This window comes from Indicator indicator, chromosome 1, assembly GCF_027791375.1.
Source record: "Indicator indicator isolate 239-I01 chromosome 1, UM_Iind_1.1, whole genome shotgun sequence".
Classification (NCBI taxonomy): domain Eukaryota; kingdom Metazoa; phylum Chordata; class Aves; order Piciformes; family Indicatoridae; genus Indicator; species Indicator indicator.
Window position 1 is genome coordinate 26,430,308 of NC_072010.1, and position 26,243 is coordinate 26,456,550.

The 26,243-nt window shown below is 38.1% G+C and overlaps 1 protein-coding gene across 5 annotated transcripts in view; it reads right to left on the reverse strand.

The window, feature by feature from the left end:
* DCLK1 (doublecortin like kinase 1) overlaps positions 1 to 23,159 on the reverse strand; it is a 247,403-nt gene extending 224,244 nt beyond the window's left edge. For all 5 annotated transcript variants that reach the window (XM_054399446.1, XM_054399454.1, XM_054399480.1 and 2 more), the window contains exons 1-2: positions 22,784 to 23,159; positions 11,730 to 12,076 (exon numbers count right to left, since the gene is read on the reverse strand). In XM_054399446.1, the coding sequence (XP_054255421.1) occupies positions 11,730 to 12,076; positions 22,784 to 23,159 (723 nt within the window). The remainder of the gene's footprint in view (positions 1 to 11,729; positions 12,077 to 22,783) is intronic.
* Between the last annotated feature and the right edge of the window lie 3,084 nt (positions 23,160 to 26,243).

The window sequence follows — 26,243 nt, forward strand, 5'->3', positions numbered from 1 at the left end:
CAGCACAAGAGAACCCGGAGATTTATTTTCTTTTCTAGGACAGCCCTCCTCCATCTGCAGATAGAAGAGTTTTTACAGGGATGCCACATTTAAAAGCTAGTCCTCCTACAGTGTTATTGAAGACTTGCCAGAGTAAAGAAAGTCACATCCTTTCATTCTCATCACCTCCCTCCTCTCACAGACAACCAAACTATAAAACACAGCAGGCTATATACCAGGATCCCACATTTAAATACTGCTGCTTAAACAAGAGTTAAATAAACCTGTAATGTAATTTTGGTTGAAAGCATTTTTCAGGAAGGTGTATTCCTAACAAATACTACTAATCTATAATGACTGCTATACATTTTTACCCTTCTGCTCCTTTGGTCCTGCATTTAAAATTTAGTAAATGCTTTTAAATAATTTTAGCTTCATGGCATTATTTGTTCTCATATCTTAATGAAATTACCTGGGTTACAAAACAAGAAAAAAAAAAAAGGCATTCAACTGAATAGCTTTTTGTCATTGGGTTGTTACACTGGGTAAATATATTCGTTTTGGCAAATACTGTAACTGAAAATGTCAGATATTTTATTAACTACTGGAATACTTCTACATGACAATATAAAGGTTTTATTTCCTTTCAATCCCATATGATAGAAATGGAGCCCAAGAGGGCCTTTACCTAGTTGCTTGGAATGTCCATACTATAAACCCTAAACATTTCTCTCAAGTTTATTTGTTGCTACATTTAACCAAATTTCCAAGTACCAATGTTCCTGGTTCTCAGCCAGTTAGAACAGCTCTGATATTCCTGTTTCATCCCTTTAGATGCTACGTTTGTCTCAACTTTTGCTCACCACACCAAGAGCGATCAATCCTAGTATTAGTCCAGTTGTGTTTATGTAAGGTGAAGAAATTTTAGTGTCCTTGATGGAAAAGATGTCCACATCTGCTTTCACAAAGATCCTAATCAACTGCACAAACAATAAACACTTCTTACTTCTATAACCTCATTCTCCTACATACCTGTTTTTACACCAGTAATGAAATGTTGAACACTTCTTGTGTTAAAAACCTTCATGTCATGCTTACTGCACTCTCATCTGGTTTCTCTTCCTCTAATTTTGAAAGGCCATTTGATTATTCTTTCATATGTTAACTGCTTCATATTTGCCTTATTAAATTTTACACTGATTGCAGTTCGTGTTCCCAATTCATCAAGATCAGACTCTATTTAAACAGATTCCTCTAGAGTATTGGCAATGCTCTTCAATCTGCCCTAGAAGGGATGTGATCTGGTTTAGAAACGGAAACATCCGGGTATAAAGTTGTTTCTTTAAGGCCTGGAAGCTGCTTTCTTTTTCATGAACACTTAGAAAACTGACTGCTGAAGCACAGGAGGGATTTTTAAGTAGAAAGGATAACATAACAGAAGTACAATGGCATTTCAGGTAGCCATATGGACTACTCAGACAATAGAAAACAAGAGTGGCTTTTTATATTCCTAGTGCTCTCGTCCTAAACTCAACTGCTTAGGTGTGAATTCTGCTACCATCATTGTATCCACACAGTGACATGGACTCTGTTCATGCTCATGCAGCTAGCATAAAGAATTGGGCAGAAAATAAGCTATTCTGTATCAGCATTGACAACACCATTATATATGGACATTTTAATGATCATGAACTTCTATACCTTTAACCTTTTTAATCTTAAGCACCAAGACAGAATTACAGCATGCATTAATTTGCTCTCATGTGAATACAGGGTTTCTCATTATCGGTGTCTACTGAGCCAGGATCATTTCCCACTACACATGCGTGTTACACTCACCTCCTTCTCAAAGTTATTTCCTCTCCAAGGAGCATGCAAGTGTGTCACTTAAACACTCTGTACACTGCATTAGCTTTAACTCAGATTTTGTGTGGGTGTAAGATGCAAACACAGATTTCATACATGGAGAAACAGCAGAAGGGTAAAGAAATCTTGATTATAAGCATACAAGATTTACAGACAGAACAAAAGAGTGGACTATAGAATCTAGACATCGTGCTTTGGCAGGGCGCTTGGACCTGATTATCTCTTGAGGTCCCTTCCAGCCTCTGTGATACTGTGACCATTTCACACAGCACAAACTCCACAGAAAGTGCCATTTGTCAGAATTTGCTAGATTTTAAATGAACAGGAGTTGTGACTAGAAATCATAAAAGGAGGCAATACTGAAATGAGTAGTTAAAAACTACAAGAAGATGAAGGAATCTCCTATAAAACCTTCAGAAACATACAAATGATTCAGAGACACATAAGATGTCAAGGAAGGGAACACTAGACAGTAGGATGGATATTTCAGGGACAGATAGAATAAAGAAAGTGTCAAAGGTTTAGCTTTTGGATGCATGCTATATAGCAGCAGCTGCAGTCTGCAATTCAAATGAATGCAAAATAGACACATAACCTGGCTGTAAGGGAAGGCAAGTGAAGATATTTTAAATAGCAAACATTCTTCTACTTAAAAAGCCAGTTACCATTTCAGGCAACATCTGTCTTGCCTCATTTTTAATCAAAGGCATTCTACCCTGGCTATTCCACAAGATGCTCCAAATCTTCCCCTACTGCCTGGCAGCTTTGAGAAAAATCATTGCTTAAACCAAGCCAAAAAGATAATTAAAAGCAGTTCAAACTGAGATTTCACTCTCTATTCAATTGATGAATAAATGTCTCTTACCGTTTAAGCTATTAATGCTCAGAGAAGTTTTATTTAAAAGAAGTTTCTGAACTCCAACATTTAATGGAAAACCAAATCCACCAGAACAAACTGATTTGGGAGAGGCAATCAGCCTTAACTACTTAATGAGTTTTATTTTCAGTAACACCCAATTCTGAATTCAAAACTCTACAATGTTTTGCCAGTTCCAGTGGGAGCATGCTAGAGTCTTCTGTCTTGCTTTCTGAACCAAAATTCAGTTATCTCTGGTAATTTAACACCCATCTGTGTTCATTTTTATCTATTTGTGAAATACCATACCCTATCCTGGATGCCTCAAGTCCTCAAAGACTTCTTTGCACTTCTGTCTTTGACTTCAAGAATTCAGTCTTATAGATGAAGTTTGATTCTCTCCTCAGAATCATCACAAGAAAAAGCATATCCTTGTAGCAGGTGGTCTGACCTACTTCCAAAGTTTTTTGGGTGGAAAAACATAAAGTACTTAATGAAATTTCAAAAATAAACCATATGTGATACGCATCTTGTCACATACCATTAACCAGTAACATCAGGAAAAGAGTCTCAAAAGACTTTATTCATAACAATCTAAGCTGTTTTCAGAGCACTGCTGTCTTCATTCAGTATAATGGAAACATTTTAACCTACTGGTAAGGGTATTATTTCCTAAATCTGATTGAGTCTGGGCATTCTGCCCCCATGAACTGGCACACAGCAGTGGGGACATAGATTCAGAAAAGATTAAGTCAAGACTTCCTACAGGATTGAACAAATTAGTTTCAAGCTTAAAGAGGAATGGAGAGGGAAAAGAATACACTGTACATCACAGATTTAATAGTTCTTAATATTGGTGTCCCTGAAAAACCTCTATCTTAGTTTTATTTCTACTGGAATTCACAGCTGAAATCCTCACACACACAGATGATGTAACAGAATTGCATCTACAACTACTACACTCAGCAAGGTTCATTTCAGAAGGAAGCCTTCTAGAGGTAGAGATCTGGATTCATCTTGGCTAACATGAAGAGCACCCAAGAAGTGTATCACTGTTCTAGATTCACTTTCTACAGAAAAAGAATCACAAGAGACAATTCCAGACCAAATAGGTAGAATATCCAAAGACGTTTGTGAGGTTAGCTACTCACTATAAGAGAGAGCAAAGTGCATGGCTTAAGAAACTGAAAAGTATTGAAATTAAGATGCTTCTCAGCTGACCACAATTTCAGAAAAGAAACTGGGTTCATAAAAGCTTAATCAGAAAAAACAAGGCCAAAATTGGGTTGTCATTATGATTTCCTCAACCATCAGTAATTTTAGTATTATTATGCCAATATCAAATACATTTTGTGATGTTTTAAAGATCTTGGTACTTGTAAACAGAAAAGATAAAGAGAAAAGATGAGGTTTCATGGAAAACCATGGCTAGTTACAGAATATTTATGTAGTTTGCCTTCTTGATATTCATCATTCACAGAATTATGTTCTTCTACACAACAGCTCAGAAAATAGTGTTGAAGGGAAAAGTAAGTTGAAAGGAATAAAGGAATAAGTAACCTGAGACAGCACATGTCCTTGATAACTGCTCAAACTTGAGTTTGATTTAAAAGTTATCACCCTTTAGTTTATTAACTCAACTTTTTCAAAAGAGAGATTGCCAAGATTTTTTAAACATTTGTGCAAAATTTCAAGGTCCAACAATCCATGGGAAGAATTAGACTAAAATGTTTCTTTAAAAAGCAAATATTGACATCCCAATAAGCTGCACACAGTATTAACAACTTTTCCCATGAACAGTATGATTTCATTTCTTGTGAAAGAAACATGTGCTACAAAAAAAAAAAAAAAAAAAAAAAAAAAAAAAAACACCAAACAAAACAACAAACTATGAGAGGAAAATATTTGTATTTTCTTCTGATGATGCTTAGAATTCTGCTAAATGGCTGAAAAGTTTTAACAACTAGTTCTAGAAGGAACAGAAACAATCCAGCAATCCAAGATTCATTATGCTTTTTTACAGTCTTACTACATCACATCACCTCAGAGAAAGGAAATACACACACCACACTTATTTATGCCAGTGGAAAAATATTGCAAACAGTAACAACTTCAGAGAGCAAAAATAAACATCATCCCCGTGAGCATGACAGTTTGACAACATACACTGTAAAGACTTCAAACTATAAATCTTATCTTCTTCAGTGAAATTCAAGAAATACAATATCTTAACAGGACAGAGAAGAAGAGAGAAAGTTTAAGATGACTACTACTTGAAAGAATCACTAAAACATTCGTCTTTTGACTGAGAACCTGAGGACTGTGTGCTACTGCACAGTAGAAACTCTTTCCAATGATTACCAGTGATCTTAGGCCTGTCTCCACCAAGTAGTCACACAGCATCTGCAAGTACTTTTCCAAGTCCTTTTCAACCAAATAAGCAAAAAAACTACACACAGTCACTCCCAACATAACCATACAGTTGAGGTTGCTTCATTTTCTTTTCCTCTGCACCCTAGCCAGCCATACATAAATCAGAACTTAACACGATGAGAAGTGCTTCTCATTGTTCCTGAAGTAAGGTTCAGATATAGAGGAAAAGGGCACCTATTCTAGTAACTGATAGTTCTGAATGACCACACCATCTCCTTTTCCACCAAGATATCTTTCCTCAGATGCACACAATATGATACTCTACCCTTGAGGAGCTGGAAATCACTCTTCTATTAAAAAAAAAGCCTCTGACTGTACATAAACTCTTTAATGAGTAGCTGAATATTCTTATAAGACAGTAAGATGAACTTATTATATTTAAAGCATACTGAAGCAGATCTGCAGGTTTTCAGCCATACTAAATTAATAACAGCTTTTCTTTTGCACAGCACGAATGCCAATCTAAAGGTCACAAGAGAAGGCATCTTCTCTTTTTAATTTTCAAAGTCAGCCTACAGTTCCTAAGGGATGCCACTTGGCAACCCTGGAAACTCTTATTGTGTGAGAGCTTATGGAGACAGAGCAACACAGTTGTCAGTCTCAGCTTAATAGGAACCGACCCTAGACAAATGAATGAACACACAGCTTTCAATTAGGAATGGGCTTCTGTTCCCTCCTTTACAGAAGCCTTTATTTGAGTAACAATTAAAATTGTTAGTCAATGTCATAACATGACATCAAAACAGCCTACTCGGAGTCACAAGAGTTCAAGGATCTATCACAGCTCTTCTCTAACATCAGAATAATGCCAGCTGCCAGCAAACTGTCTACTCTAGCATGTCTTTGAATGCCATTGAATCACGTTTTTATACCTTCTTTTTACTGACAGTACAGAATTTAATAACAGAAGTCCACTTATCTCAACAGGAATCAAAAGAATGTTCCAAAATCCCCAGAGTCCATCACCACCTGTTGAGTCACTTTTTTTGGGTTTTAGTTTGTTTGTTTGTTTGGGGTTTTTTGTTTGGTTGGGTTTTGTTGTTATTTATTCCACCATGTGTTCAGGAAGGGGCCTTTTCTCCAGTATTGAGAAAAAAAAAAAAAAAATCTTCATCTTTGAAATTCTGCAAAATTAGCCACAAATTATACATCTTCTAGAAAAAGAAGAGAGCTTTTGATAAAATATACTGCACGCAGGAAGGAGGGAAAGTGACGCACATTGAATGCTGGAGAGATGCTCTTTGTTCTTGGAGAGTGTCTCTCACGGTTACATAACATGGGAATCTGTCAGCATTTCCCAGATACTTCATGTCTAAATGTCTGCTTCATGGCCCTAAACTTCATGTTTAAACCTGAGCAGCACAGGTGTTTTCTGAGAGGTATGGCTGCCTTTAGAAGTCCTTTAGGAAGAACCAGCTTGTACAGTGTAAGCAAAATGGGTTTCAGGTCCCCATATGGTAGTGAGATATTAAAGTACCACCTCAAAAACATTAGCACAAGTTTCTCTAGTTGCTGCTTCTGTGCTGAAATGCTTGTGTGAGCTGCAGAAGCCATTTTACTTAATGCCTGCTCACAGTTGGTCAGTATCTGCCCGGCTACATGTCAGAGAATTAACCATGGCTGTCTGCTCAGTTAACACCAACCCTGTGTGCCTGTGGCTGGCAGGGAGCTTCAAAGTCTTCAAGAAGAGACAGAAGTTAAAGTTACTGCATTCAAGAGAGGTCCTACAGAAGATAAAATGGCACTTTATTATCCACATTTTTCAAACTAGTAATGATTTTAAGTTGTGTGCATCTCAAGTGAATTTTAACTACAACTGAAGAACAAATAAAAAGAACACGAAGACAGCCAACCCTTAAAATTAAATGTGCTGTCTGTGTTAAGAATGGAACCAATTACAAACACTGACATGAATTGAAGTTACAGAGCATACACAAAACAAGTCACTTGCTGCACATCAATTTTCTTTGCTTAACATTAACTTTGTCAAGGTGATAGTATAACATATGCTACACAAATACCAAGTAGAGAATGCCTTTCTTTGTGAATGATACTTACCTTGCTTTATGTAGGCTTTCTGTACCAAGGACAACCCAGATTTAGAAAAAAAAGACACTTCGATAGTTTTAATCCATCCTGTAAAAGGGTAGATTTCACCAAGAATTTACTGTATTATGAAATGTTTTCCACTTGTTAAAAAAAAAAAAACCACAAAAAAAAAAGCCACACTTGCTCGGTTTCTTTCTTTTTCTTGAAGACTACTTGCTTAAAACAGTAGCAGTAATTCCGTATTAAAAACTAAGACATTAGCTGCCTTCACAAAGAGAAGTCCACAGGATTTTTTTTTATATCCTAGAATACCACCTTAAGAGTAAGATTCCAATAAAAAACAAAAATATTGAACTTAATGAAGAAGCTTGAAACTTTCCAGCACCATGATGTTCCCTTTCCTTGAAGACACAATTTTTAAATAACTATTTTAATGGCTTAAAGCAAGGTCATTGAGGGACATCCTCTACCTATGGTTTTAAGAGTACCTGTATTTCAGATTTGTGGAGGTCAATTGATTTGTAACAACAGTTATTTATTAAAATAAAAAAAAAATCCGTCAGTTTTATTCTGGTATCACTGTCACTGACAATTTATCTGTCTGGAGCCAAACTGACAGTATAATGCATAAACTGACAAATAACTTGCATTATTGAATTTTGTTAAACTAAACAAACCACCTGTTCAAATAAGTAGGTCCCATTATAAATCACATTTGCTCTACAAAAAGCAAATGGATGACATACAGGGTAATAAAGCACTTCTGTCCAAAATTTAGTCTTTATCTAAGCATGCAAACTGTAAATATACTGAACACATCAAAACACTTCTAAAAACTGCACTGTTTCATAATTTCACTGCTATGTGGGACTTTTGTTAGGTTTCTTCTGTCTTAGACAAGTGCACCAATTAAACAGAAACCAGAGAACTGAGCTTGCAACACAACAATCAGGCCTTATCTCCTCAAGCAGATGGTATCCTTGATGTTTGCATTGTGTCCATACACTGCCTTTACAAAACCCTACTGCAGCACACAAACTAAAAATTACACCTTTTGTTGAGAGACGTTTAAAAGACAAACTGCAATGGTGCAGCTAGAATAGAGCAAGACATGAGAAAGCAAGCTATGAGAAAGTGTTCCTTCTCTGCACAAATGCATGACAATACTAAGGGTCCACACTAACAACACCTTTTCATGCACTTAAGATTTTAATCTGGAAAAAAATGTTAATACTCACAGTAAGAGCATGCCCTCATGATTTGTATTCCTACATGTAGCCATTAAACCTACCCATCCTATTTTTATTTTCCTTACACAGCAAAGTTGGCAAGGAAATCACTTCAAGACCTCCTTCTGGAAATGTTTTAATTTTGGCCTGAGCTCATAAAAACAGTTTAACACTTCTGAGAGTCCCACTGGCTTCTTCAACTTTCCTTAAGTACTTAAATCCAAGCACTACCTCTACCATCAAAATAAACTCTTTACATTGTCACCAAATTCTGTAGACCATAATTTAAATTCCTTTTAACAGAACACAATATGTAATCATGTATTTTAGAAATATAAATCAAGACAGCAGAACTAACCAAGCTGTTGGAGAGAGAACATTGAAGCTCAATTCTTCAGTGTGTAGTGTCAGCAGGGAACAACCACCTAACACAGATGCCCAGTTAGGACTCTTGAATTCTAGTACATGCTTTTTTTTAGCCTGAGGCATCTAATGATAGCACTCAACAAACAGTATCCATACCTCATTGTCCAAAAGCACCAACCATATATGGGACTCATGTCAATTTTTGCTATGGATGGGCAATTCCAGTCTTGGCCTCATAAAATAATAGCCAAGAGACGACTGTACAGAACAGCTTTTCTCCAAGTTATGTTCACAAAGAATAATCCTAGGAGAGCTTTATTCTCAGTAAATTACTTCTCTTGGCTCAGAGCTTTAAGATTTTATTGCTTTTTAAGTTAGCGATGAAAGATTTAATCACAGATTTGTTAGATTTAGCCACTGAACACAGGCTTCTCCAGAACCCTCAAAGTTCCAGCAGGAGTCACAGCAGAAGTTCCCAACTGGCAAAATTTTGGATTTACCATGGATTTCCTCCCAGTAACCATTCACAGCTTGAATTAGCAATAAAGAAATCCATCATCGTGCCCCCAACGCCATCTGGGCGATCAGGCTTTTGGCAGAGAAAAATGGAGCAGCAATTGCCTGGCAGCACAGGAAATCAATGACTTCCCCGAGCACGGGTGAGCAACAGGCTGCTCCTGCTGAGTGCAGGATCATTCATTTCCCTTCCTGACAGCAAATCTGCTTTGTACATGCAGTGAGCAAACTCTCCATTACACTGATGGGACGCACACTCTCCCCGCCCCAGATCCTGCCCTTACCAGTAAGATTAGGCAGTGAGCTACACAATTTCAACTGTATAATCAAAGAGGGAAGGACTGTGGAGATACCAGCCTTGTGGGAAAGCCTTTAGGTTTCAGGCTACAAGGTAGGCAACAACTATCTCAGTACAATAGTGATCTCAGCTCATCTCAAATCCCAGGACTTGACAACTTTGACAATATCAGATCCAAGAAAACCTGGTCTTCTCTTTCCCCTCCACTCCCCCACCCCCAGTAGTACTATTTCCTTCCAGCAATTAGAGCTTTAAAACAGGTGCAATGGTCTAATTTTCATTTTAAGCAAACTATTAAAGAGAAGTTTGGAATATTAAAAAAACAATAAAAAAAAAACCAACCACAAAAAAAAGAACTGAGCACATTATCCAGGAGACAACCAGCCACACTGGCATCCTTCCAGGTTGCACTTCTTCATAGGCAAACCACAAGTTTATTTACATATACAATACAAACCAGACATGCATCCCTTTTTATTGAGAGGGATTGAGAGGGGATGCAGGAACTGGAATAGTCAACATCTTTTGTCAAGGTCACAACAGAGACCACCGCTGATCTCTTCAGCTTTAAAATCCCAACTTGTTCTTCAGATTTATTAACCTTAGTGCTCCCTGGAGCATGAGGCAAGGTAAGAAGGACAGGAGTGGAGAGCTTCCCCAGACACAAATTTTACCTTTGCTGCAGGCAAAAAGAACTTCACATCCACATTTTTGCTCCAGGTCAAAGTTTCCAACAAATTCACAGTAATGGAATCATTACAGGCATGTATGCAGTCATTAAGAACTGAAGTATTGCCTGTAACTGGTGTCAGAGGTTGCTGATACAAAGTAGCAGATGGAAGCAACTTCTGGTCAAGACAGAATGGCCTTGATTTGAACCAGAGCTCCCAATAAGCAGCTTGTCCATTAAACAGCCCTCTCTGAGATCAGAAGGTACTGCTGAAGATGTTTCCAGAGCTATGCCTGCATATTAACCCAAATAACTGCAGGTATATTAGGACCACCACTCAATCTAGCTGAGTAGATTTCCCTATATCAAACAGATTTTGCAGCCTCTCCTGGTAGCTACACTGTTAGCTGTATATCTGTGAATCACCAAGCATAGAATCTGTAAAACAGCCATGTTATAGCAGAAGTACCTTGGTCAGCTTCTAGCTGCTCAGGGAGACTGCTCAATCATCCTTCTACCTGCATGTTACACTTCTATGATTTCTTCAGTTTAATAAGTTACATCTGTAAATGCAAGTATCTGCTTTATTTCTCTAGAGTCACCATTGCTCTAAATCAATTCAGGTCAAGCTGAAATTAGTCTTGTCCTTCACCAGATTAACAGCTTCTCCAGTTTTGCTATAATTAATACATGTCCGTAGATAAATTACAAATACATGAAAGACAAAAAAAAAAAAAGTAGGGTTACTCTGTAATATTTTTTTGTCTCTCCATCCCCAAGTTCAGTATGAAGTCTCTTAAACAACCCACTCTACTGCAATTTAGTAAGTCAGAGAAAAAAAAAAAAAAAAAAGACACTGCATGAAAGTATTTAATAGGAGAATATGTAACCTACAAGATTTTCCTCAACAAATGTGGTCATCACACAACCCTACCTGTTTTCCTGCAAAAGGAGAAAAGCTCACTCGTTTTCTAAGCTTGTACCTTCTTCATAGTCCATTCTACCTGCAGTAAGATTCATCATTTGGTCACTCTGGACAGCAGTAGGCCTGCGCTTATCATGGTGGAATGTGTCCTCACTGCTGTTCTTACAGTTTATGGAAAGGCAAGGACAATGACTCATAGAACTGCTGCAAGAAAAAGCTGAAACAAGTTAATAGAATGAGCTGCTTTAAAATTACAACCTTCATCCTACATTTCCGGCATGCAATGCCAAAACCACATCACACTTTCAAGTGACAGATTTAGAGCTATTATTTATCTTAAATGGCAAGCCCATCACTGAAGCCAAGTAATGCTTCATGATGTGTTCCTGAACTGCTCACAGATATTAGATACACTATGAACAGTGGAAGGTCTAGTTCTCTGTTCTAAAGAAAAAGTAATTTTTTAATTAACATACTACTGTTTTCCTTTTGGCCAATTATATTTTCTTCCTGCTGAGAATAATCATCATGAAAACTCTTACCTGTTTTCCGTCTAATGTGTATAATCGTTTAACCACTCCTGAATCCAGCTTGATGGCATCAGTTATATCAGTAAGGACTTGTTCAAATGAATGTGCTGTCTTCTTGTTGAGCAGAATCCGGACTGCTTTCCGTGGTTTCACTCCACTCCTGATGATAGTGACTAGTTTAGGCCTAATGAAATCCTTGTTCTCTTTTGCATCTGGAGTACCTCCTTTAGCAGTGGCAAGAGACGGTACCGAACGAGAAGCAGAAGTTGTCTTGACATTCACTGACCAGTTTGGGTTTACATTCTTAGTGTACTCCAGCTTCTTGAAGGGTTCTATGGAACCACATACATAACTTTCCCCTGCAGAAACAAAAGCACCAGACCTGCATGTCAGATTGAAGGAGGAGGGGGAAAAAAACAAAAACAAAAAAAACCACACACACAAAAGTAAAATCCCAGAAACACACCAAATTGAATCCTTCTCTAATTATTAAACATTATTCTTATCATTCTTGATCTACAATTCTTAAAGCACTCATCTGTTCCTTCCCAGAATGCTACAGAATGTGAAATGCCTGTTATAGGTCACTCATCATATAACCATTCAGAAAATATTGTTAGAAAAATCCTTGAAAGCAACTGTTTTCTTTTCAGAAAACGTCATCTGCATGGGGACGACTGCTGTCAGTAAGTAGTATTCAGGACTGCTGTCAGTAAGTAGTATTCAGATCTCATCAGCTGCCTGGACCCAGCAAATTATCACAGTAGTCCCCCAGGCTTCATGCTTACATAGCCTGCTCCTAACAAAACAGCAGGCCCCCAACACTTCAAATGAAATAATATAAAGCATTATCAAAAAGCATAGGTTACAAATAACTTTCTATTAAAAGTGGATAAAAGTGTCATATGAGATTTGTTAACATTTTATTACTTAAAGCTTTAAGCAGCGTAAACCCAGGATAAATACAGGCAAGAAATCTTACTATATTGTTCTACAGAAGCAATATATAGTACGGGAGGAAAGGAAGGAAACTAGTTGCAATTAAATTTCTCACAACAAAGTTTACCATACTTTAAAGAAAAAAAAAAAAAAAAAAAAGGATTGTAGCTTATATTTCTATTAGAACACTATCTACAATAAAATATTTCTTACAAATACCACAACCACACAATTTCTGGGGAACTAGAAGATAGCCAGAAAACATCCTAACCCAGTCTGGCTACAGGCTGCTGTGACAGGGGCAAGTGCTTGGGTGCTCCAAATCACTCCCCTGAGACTTACTGAGTGACTGGGTGAGTTTGATCAGCTCAGTGATCTGACTGGACACAACAAGGACAATACTAATTTTTGCAGCAACAGCCTGATCCAGTTCATTCTCTGGATAAAAACAAACAAACAAAAAAAAAAAAACCAACAAAAACAAAACAACAAAGCAATACTAGATCCGGTAAGACTACACCTTCTGGCAACTGCAGTAAAACTCCATTAGAAATAATGCAAAATCCTATCCTGAACAATGCTACCAAAACATCTGCAATGTTTTAATTCTGGGTTCAGTAGTTCAATGCATGCTAATAGCACAGAAGGCTTCACATTAGCAGCCTAGCCCAAGTTATTAAAATAAAAGAACAAAATTCAATGATGTACCTCCTATGCCAAAAAGCATAATCAGATTTTCCTAGTGATCCCTACCCTAAGGAAATGGGACTCACAGTTCAATTATTAAAATAAAAAGAAGTATTTAAATTTTATTTCTAGACACAAATGTTAGGGATTCAGGGCACCCAACCCAATCCCAGCACAGAAGGGATGCTAGCAGATACACAGAGTTATCACATTTAGAAGTGAGGGCGGTTAGGACATGAGGCAGGGGTTCAAATCCATTGGCATGATGCTCCAAAGATGAGACAGTAACACTCTGTACAGTGATTATCAGAAAGGCAATGGAAAGACTCCAAAAGACGACAATGAAGTCAGAGCAACATGTAAAGAGAGACTAGTGAGCAGAAAAGATAAATGCAATGACAGCATAATATTATGCTGTAAAACCATTAAAAAAAAAAAAAAGCAGAATTCTTTTAAAGCAGAACAAAATACACTGGGAAATTAACTAAGGCATTCCAATGCTTACTAGTCATCATCCAAATTCAAGTTAAGATGTTACTATAAAGTGCAAATTAAGTATTAAGAAAAGACTAAGATGGAATGCTTGCACAACCTTACAAGTGACAAAAGTAAGCTCTTCCTTTTATCCATTGTAAATATATGAGAAATATATATACATATGGTAACATAAGAACAGAAAAGCTTAGCCACAGTAATGACCCAAGAGTGATCAAAAAGTACATGTTCTCTTCTATCCATGTCCCTTTCCAATACATTTAGCACTAGCTACTCAATTACTGCAAGGTCAGAAGGCACCCTCAACATCACATCCATAAAATTAATGCATTTAAAAAAAACATTTATAGCATTTTATAGGGGAAAAAAATAAACAGATCCTGTTGTGAACAGGACTTTTCTCAATCCGATAAATATATTTCCTGTAAAATATTTAACAAAAGTCTCTTCTACATTTTTTAATTAATTCTTTTCTCCACTTGTGTTTGCTGTAAGACTTAAAACCCACCAGCAGCCTCTTTTTTCTTTCTTTTTTTTGAATGGGGGAGGGGAATGGGTAGGGAAAGAGAGAGAATAAAAATCATTTTTTCATGTTCAGTGCTATCAGAGAAATTGTTCCATTTAATTGCAGGAAATAATTATTTATTCTAAAAGTCTCCATATTAAAACTCACTTCTCAAAATGTAGGTGTAGAAACAAATGGCCACACACATTGTATCCAGAAGATTTACAATTTATTAAGAACTCTTCTGGTTCCCCTTCTTGGAATGACAGCATTCCACTATCAGATAGGTCAGCTGAGTCCCTTGTATCTTTTAACAGCACATCAATTCTTCACTATGAAATTAATTTTGTGTAAATGACCATAAAAAAAAATACCAACACACTGAGGTTATATGATTGTTTTAACATCAGACTTTTTTCCCTTTCTTCATTTCCAACAGTACTATATTACATCAATTAAATATTTGCACCAAGATTTTTTTTCCTTTAAAGAGACTCATATTTAACTGCAGAATATCTTGGAGGTAAAGCATTGAAGGCCTTCTAAGATTAAATGTCTTTTGTAAGAGCTATTTTGTTTAGGAAAACAGATACTTCTCCCATAACACTGTTATTTAAGGTTGCTCATACTTTAAGCAAAGTGCTGGGGTTTATAAACCTTCAGGGATATTAGCCATGAACTGCAATTCTTATTCACAACAGCAGATCTGTAAGAAAAAAAATAAATAGACAAAAATCCTACGTCCTAAAAGTACCTTACAACGTAAAACAGGATTTACCGATCTTAAGATCAGATAATTTTAAGTACTCAAACCACTAGAAGCACTCAAATAGAAGCTTAAGATTCCCTGACAGCAGCCACAAATGTCAATGTCTAGCCTAATCCTTTTTAGTATGCACAATGTTTGTACGCAGAGAAAATGTCAAAGAAAAGGACAAAAAGCCTTCACTTAGATTTTCATACTCTTCTTTTTCACGGTTATGTTGAGAAGACTTCAAAGAAGTTTTACAAGGGGCATGACTCACCTTCTGCTTTAACTATTGCTTCCTCACCAAAACACTTAGGTAATGACACCGTTTTCTTTTGTTTTTGGTAACCTCTGGTTACAGCTGCCTTGCAGACAACAGCCTAACATCCATAACTTGCACCTGAAGGGACACAGAAGCTGTAATCTGCAGACAGCAGCAAGTCTGTTCTCCCAGCTCCAAAGCACCAGGAAAATACACCTCCACAGGGTAAAACCACTAAGCACCATCATCACTTATCGAGAGTCACGCCTAAACACAAACACAGCCCACAAACATCACCTGTGACTAAATGGCAGCTGGAGAAAGAAGGTAACATAATCCATACACTAGATTTGTAATAGAATGCATGTTGAAGGAAGCTTTGGAGAGATTGGATTAAACAAAAGCATGGAAAAGATAGCCCATTTAAAAGGTTTATTTGACTGCAGCTCCCCAGGAGAGAGGAGGTAGCATTTCACAGCACAGACAGCTGTCACGAATGAAATTTTGGCTCCTGATTACAATGAAACCTTGAGTCTTGATTACAGTATCAATAGCCAGTAGAAAAAGAAAAGGGAGACACTCAGCTGTTTGATAACATCTGACATCTAAGACAAAAGTCCTTCCTGAATGTAGAAAATATCCCTTTCCTAGCAGCCCTGCTATCTATCACAGCAACAGTGCAAATAAACCACAGACCACTTTAATCCTTAAAGAAAAAAAAAAAAAAGATTAAGAGATACAATTCTTGTTTGACAGTTTTGAAACAGTACTCCTACAATTTAGATTGTGCAAGTGCTCAACACTTCAGGAAATTCCATGTGGAACAATTAAAACAAATCTTAGCTTTGAGAAGCTAATCGTGTAGGACAGATCCCAAAACATGGTTTATGCTTTAGGGAAAAAACAAACAAACAAACAAAACCTTACTACCTGCAGTTACACACCTGTTCAAATCCATTGCAGTTGAACTACTAGAGCCATGTAACACCAAATGATCATGACAAAGTTTCATTACATGCTTTATGTATTAAAAATACAATTTAAGAAACATCTGTGTACAAATTGCCTGCCAAGGAAATACTCAATCACTGCCTGTAAGTACTGGCACTTTCCTGATGCAAGTGTTGATTCCCTCTTTGGCATACTGGTATTAGCAGTTAGTTTATTTCCTTCAGCTTGCTGATGTTCTCACTACAAGTCAAGGCATTATCTCTTACAAAGGATTATTTGCATTGCTTTTCCTTGACTTGGCCTAAAATGACTTCATAAGGAAGCCAGCTGGTCTTAGGTGAAAACCCTGGAGAAGGAATAGAGAATGTTTGAGAACATAGAATCTGACTTCTGCAAGCAGGGAGGGAACAACCAACCTCTCTTTGTGGGGCAGCATGACTGCAAATGTATTAAAAATAGTGTTGATTCCTTGTAGCAGAGGATATACAAGACCAACAGAGGTGAAAGAACCACAGTACTTGCACACGTTGGTGGTGTGGATGTTCAGTGTAGCAGTTAGCCACTGCAGTTCATTTCCTCAACAGATAGGACAAGAAACACATTAGGAAAATAGGGAAGGGACTGGCACCCCCAGCACTCTGGCAGTAGGCATACCTGCCCTTCTTCACTTCCATCCTTTCATTTTGTACATTAAAAGGCAGAAGAGCAGTCTCTCAGGGCAAAGGACAAGGAATTCTAACACTCCCTCAAACAGAGCAGACTGCAAAAGGCAGATGACCTGAACCAGATAAGTTACTACCTGATAGTTCCCAAATGTGTTCTTTAATAGAGCAATAACCTACTTAAAATACATTATGCTGCCTTGACTTTCTGCAGCGTGTGAAACAATGCAACAATGCAAAAGAGATGGAGCATCTATAGGAAATAACCTGACCCACCCAGGTTCATCTAGGAATCAGATGCTTCAGAAACTTCAGATCAGATCTTCTCAGACCTTTTAAAGGACTTCTTTCACATACCATTATTTCTCAGCTCAGACAAAAAAAAATATTTTTTTCCTCATCAATACACAAGTGAAAGAATAAAGACATACCTCTTCCCCTTCTTGCTCCCCCCAAATTTCCAGTCTTGCCACAAGCAAGATAGTAATTGTACATACTTAAAAAAACAAACAAAACAAAAAAACTACCAAGCACTGGAAAGCACCTAAAATAAGAAACTATTGGACCTTCTGAGAAGTTGTTAGGGAAGACACAATGTGAATCAACTGGCTAACGGATAAAACCTTCTCAAATTCATGAAATTAAATAACCAAACAGTGCCAGATCAACCCTCTACCATTTTATGCAACATGATTATTCAGCTGCTTGTTTACTAAACAATCTAAGGATTGCAGGCATTTCTGCCACAGGATCCAGTCCAAGTTTCACTAACTGATAGCCCTGGATCAAGTCCATGGTAAATATCCAGTGTAAATTCAATCCCATAAACAAATGTCCACATAAATTCAGGTCTACAAACATTTAAACTGATACTTTGCTATTATTGTTTTGATAGCATATTACATCTGCATATGAACCTTTCTAGCTTATCAGTTCCCAGCTGCTGTAGTAGGCATAACTTAGAAAGAAGAGCATTGGCTCCAGAGTGTTTCAAAGACCACATCAATCAGTTCCTGCAGTCTGGTCTGGATGAACTTCCCACCAGCATCACAGGAGCAGGTGGCTGAGATCAGAAGACAGCAGTAGCAGCCAGCAGGAGAAGAAAAAGCTAAGGAATGAGGTGACAGTGGAAGTTGCAAGACCTACATACAAAAAAAAGTCAGGAACTCTGTCATGCCCCACCACTCTAACAAAGGAGGCACTGCCTTTCCAACCCTCCACTGACAGGCAGCTTCTCTGCTGTAACAAACTCAAGCCGAGGGCCTCCACTCGCATAAACCCTCAGTCCTCGTGTGATTCACCATCTCCTCTGCCACTGCAATGAGGTTCACAGCTCGCAAGAGTTAGTAGCTGGTTACAGCCATCACCAGATTTTTAAACAGATAGTTTATCTGTGTTCTTTCCAACTGCTCCTTCAATGAGGATTGCACTTCCTCAAGATAATACCTGACAGGCATTAATTTTTCTTTTAATTTCAGATTATTCCTTGAAACTGGTCTTACCATCCTGCCTACACAAAATGTGCACACACTCATACAGGTCTTTACAATAGTTTGGTAGTGCACCCAATATTGACAACATGACAATATTGTTTCCCAGTAGTCTCTCAGCCTTGCCGTTGGGATTTTGGGTTTGTCATTGCTGGTTCTCTGCTGCAGGGTTCATCTTTTGTGGTAGGTATTGTGGAAACACAAAACGATTGATTCTGGTTCATACCCAAGACTCTGAGGTAATATTATAATAAAAATTAATGAGAAAGGGATGCAATACTAGCTATGAATTGATTCTGTGGTCTTTGTTCTACATAACAGGACCCCAAGAGTAAAACCTGTAAATAATCACAGAATCAACCAGGTTGGAAAAGACCTATCACCCAACACCATCTGAAAACTAAACCATGGCTCCTATTTTGAAAACTCCAGGGAAAGTAACTCCACCACGTCCCTGGGCAGCACATTCCACTGGCCAATTACGCTTTCTGTGAAGAACTTTCTCCTCACCTCCAGCCTAAACTTACCCTGGCACAGCCTGAGACTGTCACTGGTTGCCTGGAAGAAGAGACCAATCCCTACCTGGCTACAACCTCCTTTCAGGTAGTTGTAGAGAGCAATAAGGTCTCCCCTGAGCCTCCTCTTCTCCAGTCTAAACAACCCCATCTCCCTCAACCATTCCTCATAGGGTTTGTGCTCAAGACCTCTCCCCAGCCTCATTGCCCTTCTCTGGACACATTCAAGTATCTCAATGTCCTTCTTAAATTTAGGAGCCCAGAACTGGACACAGTACTCAACATGTGGCCTAACCAGTGCTGAGTATAGGGGGAGAATGACTTCCCTAGTCCTGCTGGCCACACTATTTCTAATGCAGGCCAGGATGCCTTTGCTTCAGTGTTACCCTGCTCTTCCAATCTATTACTGTTCTTGTTATGCTGTTCAATGGTGACTTTGGGGGTAAGGATCATTAGTTCACCTCTGTCTTCAGCTTTAAAGTTGGTACATTTTTGGAAAAGCAAAAGGCATTTTCCCAAGACCTTGTTTACAGATAGCTTAGCCTTAACAGCAACTTCATCTTTAATACATGTTTTGATTATATGTAATACCTAGGGAATAATGTCCCACTTAGAAACTGTTCTTTAAATGCAAGAAGGTCTTGAATATAAGTTCTTGACAAAAAGATGGCAACCAGAGTCTATTGCATTATTTCCTTCATCTAAAGTGACAGAAGTTGAGTGTGTGAAATTTTTTACATTACATATCCCTTGTTATCAAATTCCAACAAATTTCACATACTGTCTTACAAAACAAAAAACCCCAAACAAACAAAAAACCCCAAACAAACAAAAAAACCCCAAACAAAAAAACCCCAAACAAACAAAAAAACCCCAAACAAACAAAAAAACCCCAAACAAACAAAAAAACCCCAAACAAACAAAAAAAAACCCCAAACAAACAAAAAACCCAAACAAACAAAAAAACCCAAACAAACAAAAAAACCCAAACAAACAAAAAAACCCCAAACAAACAAAAAACCCCCAAACAAACAAAAAAACCCAAACACCAAACTAGGGATGGCATTAGTTTCAAATGAATGGAAGATGTGTTCATGCACCTCAAAATAACCTACAGCACCAGCATACAGCCACACCAGATATGAATTATATGCAGCACAGAACTAAATCCCTTTCTTTTGGAACTATCTTTCATGCAGTTCTATGCATTTAGCTCTGGGATGAAAGACAGTGGCTTCTGTCTTGCATCCTGCAGAAGCTAGTTGCTTCTCCATCCTACCATATAGGAAACTAAGACTACAGTAACTCCCTCATAAAGACAAGCAAAAAACCCATCACCAAATCAAGGCTTTACTCATTTACTTTCAACACAATCACTAAGATCAATGTCTTCCCTTCTCCACCCAAAAAAAAAAAAATCTGAATGCATAAGAGTCTAATTAAATAAATTCATACAATAAGGGAACAGCCTCACTACAAAGAAAGCAGTGCTTCGTATTTCAATGGTTTGAGCACAAATGTCATTTGGCAAGAAGCAAAAATCAAGTGATTTTCCAGCTATTTAAACACAAAGCACAGCTCCAAGCTAATTAATGTTGTACCAGACTAGCCAAACTCTAATAAATTTGTCCAGTAAAGAGTGGAAGGAGCTTACATAAAATCACCACTGAGCTAATAATATATGAACCTGTACTCTACAGTGAAGCTCTACAAGGGAAACAGAACAAAATTAACCACCTTGCAGTTTTATGCAAATAGACAGCAGCCCCTTTTCAGGTAGAACAAGGATGTAGCTCTCTACTTGCACACAAAGACTGACTTCTGTAAATCCCACAGTATTAGGGGCACAAGAAAATACATCGTCCAACTTGAACTACACATGGGAAGGGATGATCCGTTCATTGAAAAGGTAATAAAAAAAGTCCCACAGAACTGAAAGAAACCACAAAGCCCTTCTTTAAAATAAACTTATGCTCTTGTACTGTCATTTATTTTGACTGATTTATAACTGATATTATTCTTCTCTGGGATGCCAAAATAAACAAATCATATAGGTGGCTGAATTTCTTTCTTTCTTTTCAAAAGCAGATTCTGACTGGCAGCAAAAACTGTGAAAATCAACATTAACATCAGTCGTGTCCATGATGAGCATACCAATCAAATAAGCACAACTATTTATACCACTAATGAGAACAAAATGCACAAACACTTTGTTAAACAGATGTTGATTAATATTGGTATTTCCTCCCAGAAATTGATTTTCTCCACCAATTAAATACTGTCCTGACAAATATAGTTCTGTGTCTGTCCTGGAATTCATTACATTGATCTTAAGATCAGTTTCCTTTCTATTTCATGAAACCTATGGTAGCAACCCTCAAACTCCTTACTTAGACAATCCCATCACTTCAGTTTTCTTCCTTGAGCATCTTCATGTTATCTCCTAATCTCTTTTCATGCAAGGATGATTATCAAGAATATCATATCCTCAAAACATCTGCTTGAAAAGCTTCCTCTACTATGATACCTAAAGTAGCCAACTTGATGGTGGCTGAACACATGCAATGCGAATATGTGCTTCTCTTTCAGGAACCTTATTTGCCATAACCCTTTACTTCGTCTCTCCCCACATTAGCCACTTTCTGATCCTTCTATAACATCCTGATACTGCAATGCTCAAAATGAAAATCATAAAAAAATGGCAGTCTCTGTTAGAACTCTAAATTGACTGTCCAGTGATTATAGATCCAAGCTTTACAGGTTTCCCATGGCACATTGTGGCCAGAGGCATGACAGAAGCAATGATGAAAAGATGTTATTCCACCTTTATTTTCTGTGAACATAGTCAAGAACCTGCTTTTAGATTTTAGAGATGAAAAAAAACCCTCATTTATGGCCATGTGCTAGTTAATGCTTTCATATCCTATGCACTGTGATGATTTATACTAGGAGCAATTTTTTACACATAAAAAGAAATCCACTGCAAGCCAGAAGCACTCTATGCTGGAAAAGCTACTTTAGCAATTTGTAAAACCTGTTAACGGTATTATTAATACCCTAGACAAATATTCAAACTGATCAAGGCTGTCAGTTTCTTTGCCAACAAAACGGTCACTGAAGGAGTGATAAATTCAGTACCAATGGGCAAATTAGTAAATGGCATCTCTGATGTCTGATAGGGACCAAGACGCATCAATTCTGACAAAATCAGAAGTAACGCTTTACACTGCAGGTACAAGCCAATGCACTGGGGAAAAGGAAAAGGATTCTACAATATGCCCTAGCTGAACCATAGCTATAGCACTGCACTTTTAACAGGTTGCCTACATTTACACAAGTCCATGAGAGGTGAGTATTTACTGAAGACATTTACTTGCAGAGAAGAATTAGAGCTCCTCACTAAGTATAGACAGACTTCAAAAACAAACAAAAAAAAAATTCCATGAAAAACTGAATTTCATGTAGGTTTCATCAGCACCATGGACCTTGTCAAGTTTAAATGACTAAATTCTCATTGGCACTTTAAATATGCAAGTCCAAAAGAAGCAGCAGATGTGATCTTCAAGATCGAGGACTATCAACACTAGGTGAACAGAAAGGGCAAGGTCAGACACTTTTGACAAGAGAGATATAAGTAGCAAAGTACAAGTATTTCATGACACAGTTTAAGATGTTCACAATTCTAGCTATACCACTGAAGATCCTTTCTTTATCAAGAAGAAAAACACCACCACTGCAAATTTGCAGAAGACAACAGATTAGACAAACAATGACTCAGACATAACTTTACACCTTCAAATCATACTGCTTACCTTCTACTAGCTGGTCCAAGGAGGAAATCTTCTTGGAGCCATCAATCGTGTAGATTGTTCGCACTCCCTGGGGCAGATTCACATTGTCGGACAGAGTTCGGGTCAGATCAGCCAGGAGAGCTTCAAAGGATCTAAACCGGTCAGGAGAGATGGCATATACAATCCCTTTGAAATACCGGTCTCCATTACGATAAAAACGAACTTTCTTGGCTTTTTTCTCAGAACTCAGGGTCTGTAGAGTACGGGTTCGGTAAAAGCTGCAGTGGGCACTGTGAGTAGGGCTGGGCAAACCGTTCACCCGGGACCCTCTGCCATATCGCTGTGCTTTATCACGCTCATCAAAATGCTCTAGCTCCATATCTCTCCCAAAAGACATCTTGAAGTTCAACCTATGGGATGCACAAGAGAAAACATTTAAGAAACATACACATTTTAAGGGAGCTTACTTTGAGACTCCACATTCGATATGTGCCACTTACAAAGGATTACTTTCCAGGTTGAGAAAAATGGTTGAATTAAACCATGTTACTACATTCTCTCATTTATTTCACAGCCAACCCTCCTGCCATGCCATAAAACCTAGTTTATGAATTAGAGTTTTATACACCACAGAAATGCTGCTCACGAAACCAACTGCTACCCATATATAAACATTAAAAAGCATTCGTTCAATTCAGTAAGAACTCTGAAAATGAGGTGACAAAGTTGAACTACTGGGAAAAAAAGGACAAACGCATCAACTTTCTACTTTCTCTCATGTTATATTCAGGTGCTATTTGAGTCCAATCAACTTTCTAGACCCTTCTTTCCACTATCCTGTTTGTTCCAACCGTGATCTCAAGAGGTGCCGTTTCAGAAAGGCAACTAGTCATCAACAAGTAAGCAATTAAGAACTTTTCAGAGGAACAGATGTTGCAGGTTGGCATTGAGAATCAGGATTATCACTTAGTGGTTCAAGCCTCACTGTTCAAAAGTCTTTGTGTATTCCATCTATTGGTTTCCTTACATCCTAAGCTTTGTGGTGAATTACTTCAGTCATCCTTGTGCAAATCCTTCACATGCTCTAAACAAAGTGCTCAAATGTCATGAAATTAAAAAAAGATTAGAGGGAGACAGGAAACTAGTATTTTTGTAATGAGCAAGCTACTTTAGCGCGCTGTAACATTTACAAGATGAATTATTAACATCCTAGGTCTAATATTCAAAATTATTAAGGCTGGCAGCTTCTTTTGTCTACAAAACTATCACTAAATGAGTGATAAATTCACCATCTATGGGCAAATTTGCAATGTATATCTCCTGTGTTTGACAGCAGTAAAAATCCATCAGCTCTGACCAAAATGGTCCCAGTTGTTCAACACAAGACAAAATACCACATGCTGCACAAATAAAAGAAACAAAAATATGAAAAAATACAGAATAATCAAAAGATTATTAGATTCTTTTTTTTTTTTTTTTTTTATTTAGGAGCCACCTAGATTTGCAGTTGTGTCTGTGGAAGAGTACAGCACAGTAAGACAGTAAGTTTATACACTGACCTAATTTATAAGTGATCCATTGATTTCCAATAAAAACAAACAAACAAACAAAACCACAAACTTTTTTTCATCTCTCATAACTGTGTGACCTTTGGGGGCAGGGTGGGGGAAACAAAAAAAAAAAAAGAAAAAAAAAACATATTCAGACCAACTGTAAAATAGTAGCAGGAAATACAGAAAGACTTATTGGTGCTCTTTAGCTTACAGAGGTTTGGATTAAACCAATGATTACACAGCTGGACCCCAATGCTGCAAAGCAACTTTGCAGAGAGGTTCATGGGGCAGAACTTGCACCTAAGGGCTAACAACTGCAAGTCTGGGGCCTTGGTGGAAATTAGTTACCTTGCTTTTTTACAGTTTACAACTTATTTTGTTATATTGGCACAGGATCTTGTATTTATGTGTGTGTGTATATATATATATATATGTGTCTGTGTGTATATATATACACACATACATATGTGCAAGATTTATTTTTGCAAATATTTTAAAGCTATCTAACATACATATATAATGCAGTATATATGTGTGTGTATATACACACATAAAAGAAAAAAGCTCATCTACCTTTTTCCTCCTCAATATATATCCACACCTATACTCCAGTGAAAAGAACAAGAACATTTGCTGTGAAATTGCAGTAACACTTCTCTATTGGTTAAATGAAAAATACCACTTAATGGCCACAGTCTAGCTTCAATATTACACTACCAATGTTTCCATGTTGGAAAAAAGTAATTATGTCAGTAGTTTCACTTCATTTTTAATTTCAATGAGAACATGCTATTCAGATTTAAACAATCTCAGAACTCACAATTCTGAAACCATCTCAAAAGCAATGCCTGTGCCAAGAATTTTTTTTTTTACCTTAGGTCTGTTGTTTCATCTGCTCAAACCATCCCAAATACATACCAAAAAATTGTATAAGTTTGCATGAAGATACATTTTTTAAGAGACTTTCATCTTTAGTAATTTTGGTTGAGGGGAGGAAGAAGTGTGAGTCATTGCCCTTTCTTCCGCACACTTATGCTTTAATCAATAATGGCTGTAATTCCCAATTACGCCCCTTAGAACAGAGCTTCTCTTTGAACACCACAGTCCTGATATTTACAGGAAAACCTGTTCAATCCACAAGGTCAGAGCAAACAAAGAAATCCTAAACAATCTGATCTGATCATGTTTCTGTGTGCCTTTGCACGTATAAATACATACTCAGATGCCCACAGATATCAGAAAAATGAAAGGACACACCCCTGGAAAACCACCATGCCCAGCACTTCACACCCTACACATCTGCTGAAAGAATTACTTATAATGCAGATGTGGGTGAGCAATTACATAAAACAACCACGTATTCTGATTTAAAAAACCATCACGCAGTGATGTGACCGGGACCCAGCGATGATCATTCAGGCACTAAGCAGCAGTCTGACTACTAAGTCATTAACTGGGGAAAAACGTGGGTACATGCGGCAGCAGCTTCCGGAAAAAAGGTTTATTCTGCTGAGGTGAAAAAAACGTGCTTGAAATAGAACCACACGCTGGAGGTGGCATCCAGCACCTGAGCACCGCTGCGGGCTGGCAGCTCAGCGTGAACCGCACGGTGACAAAATCGAGACGCACTTGCCTCCGGGAGCAGGGGGGAAGCATCTACCGCGCTCCCCGGGGCTGCCCGGGAACGGCCAGCTGCTCCGCGGAGACAGCTCGCTGCAGGGACAAGCGGCGGCGGCGCCCCACAGCAGCCGGGCACGGGCATGGGCATGGGCACGGGCACCGGCACACGCCGCCTGAGCCGGCGAAGCCTCCCGAGGAAGGCGCTGCGGCGCTCGGTGAAGGCCTCCTCCCCACACAATGGGCACAGGTGCACCGCGCCGAGCGCCCGGCGGCCGCGCCCCGACGGCCGCGCCTCAAGAGCGCTGCAG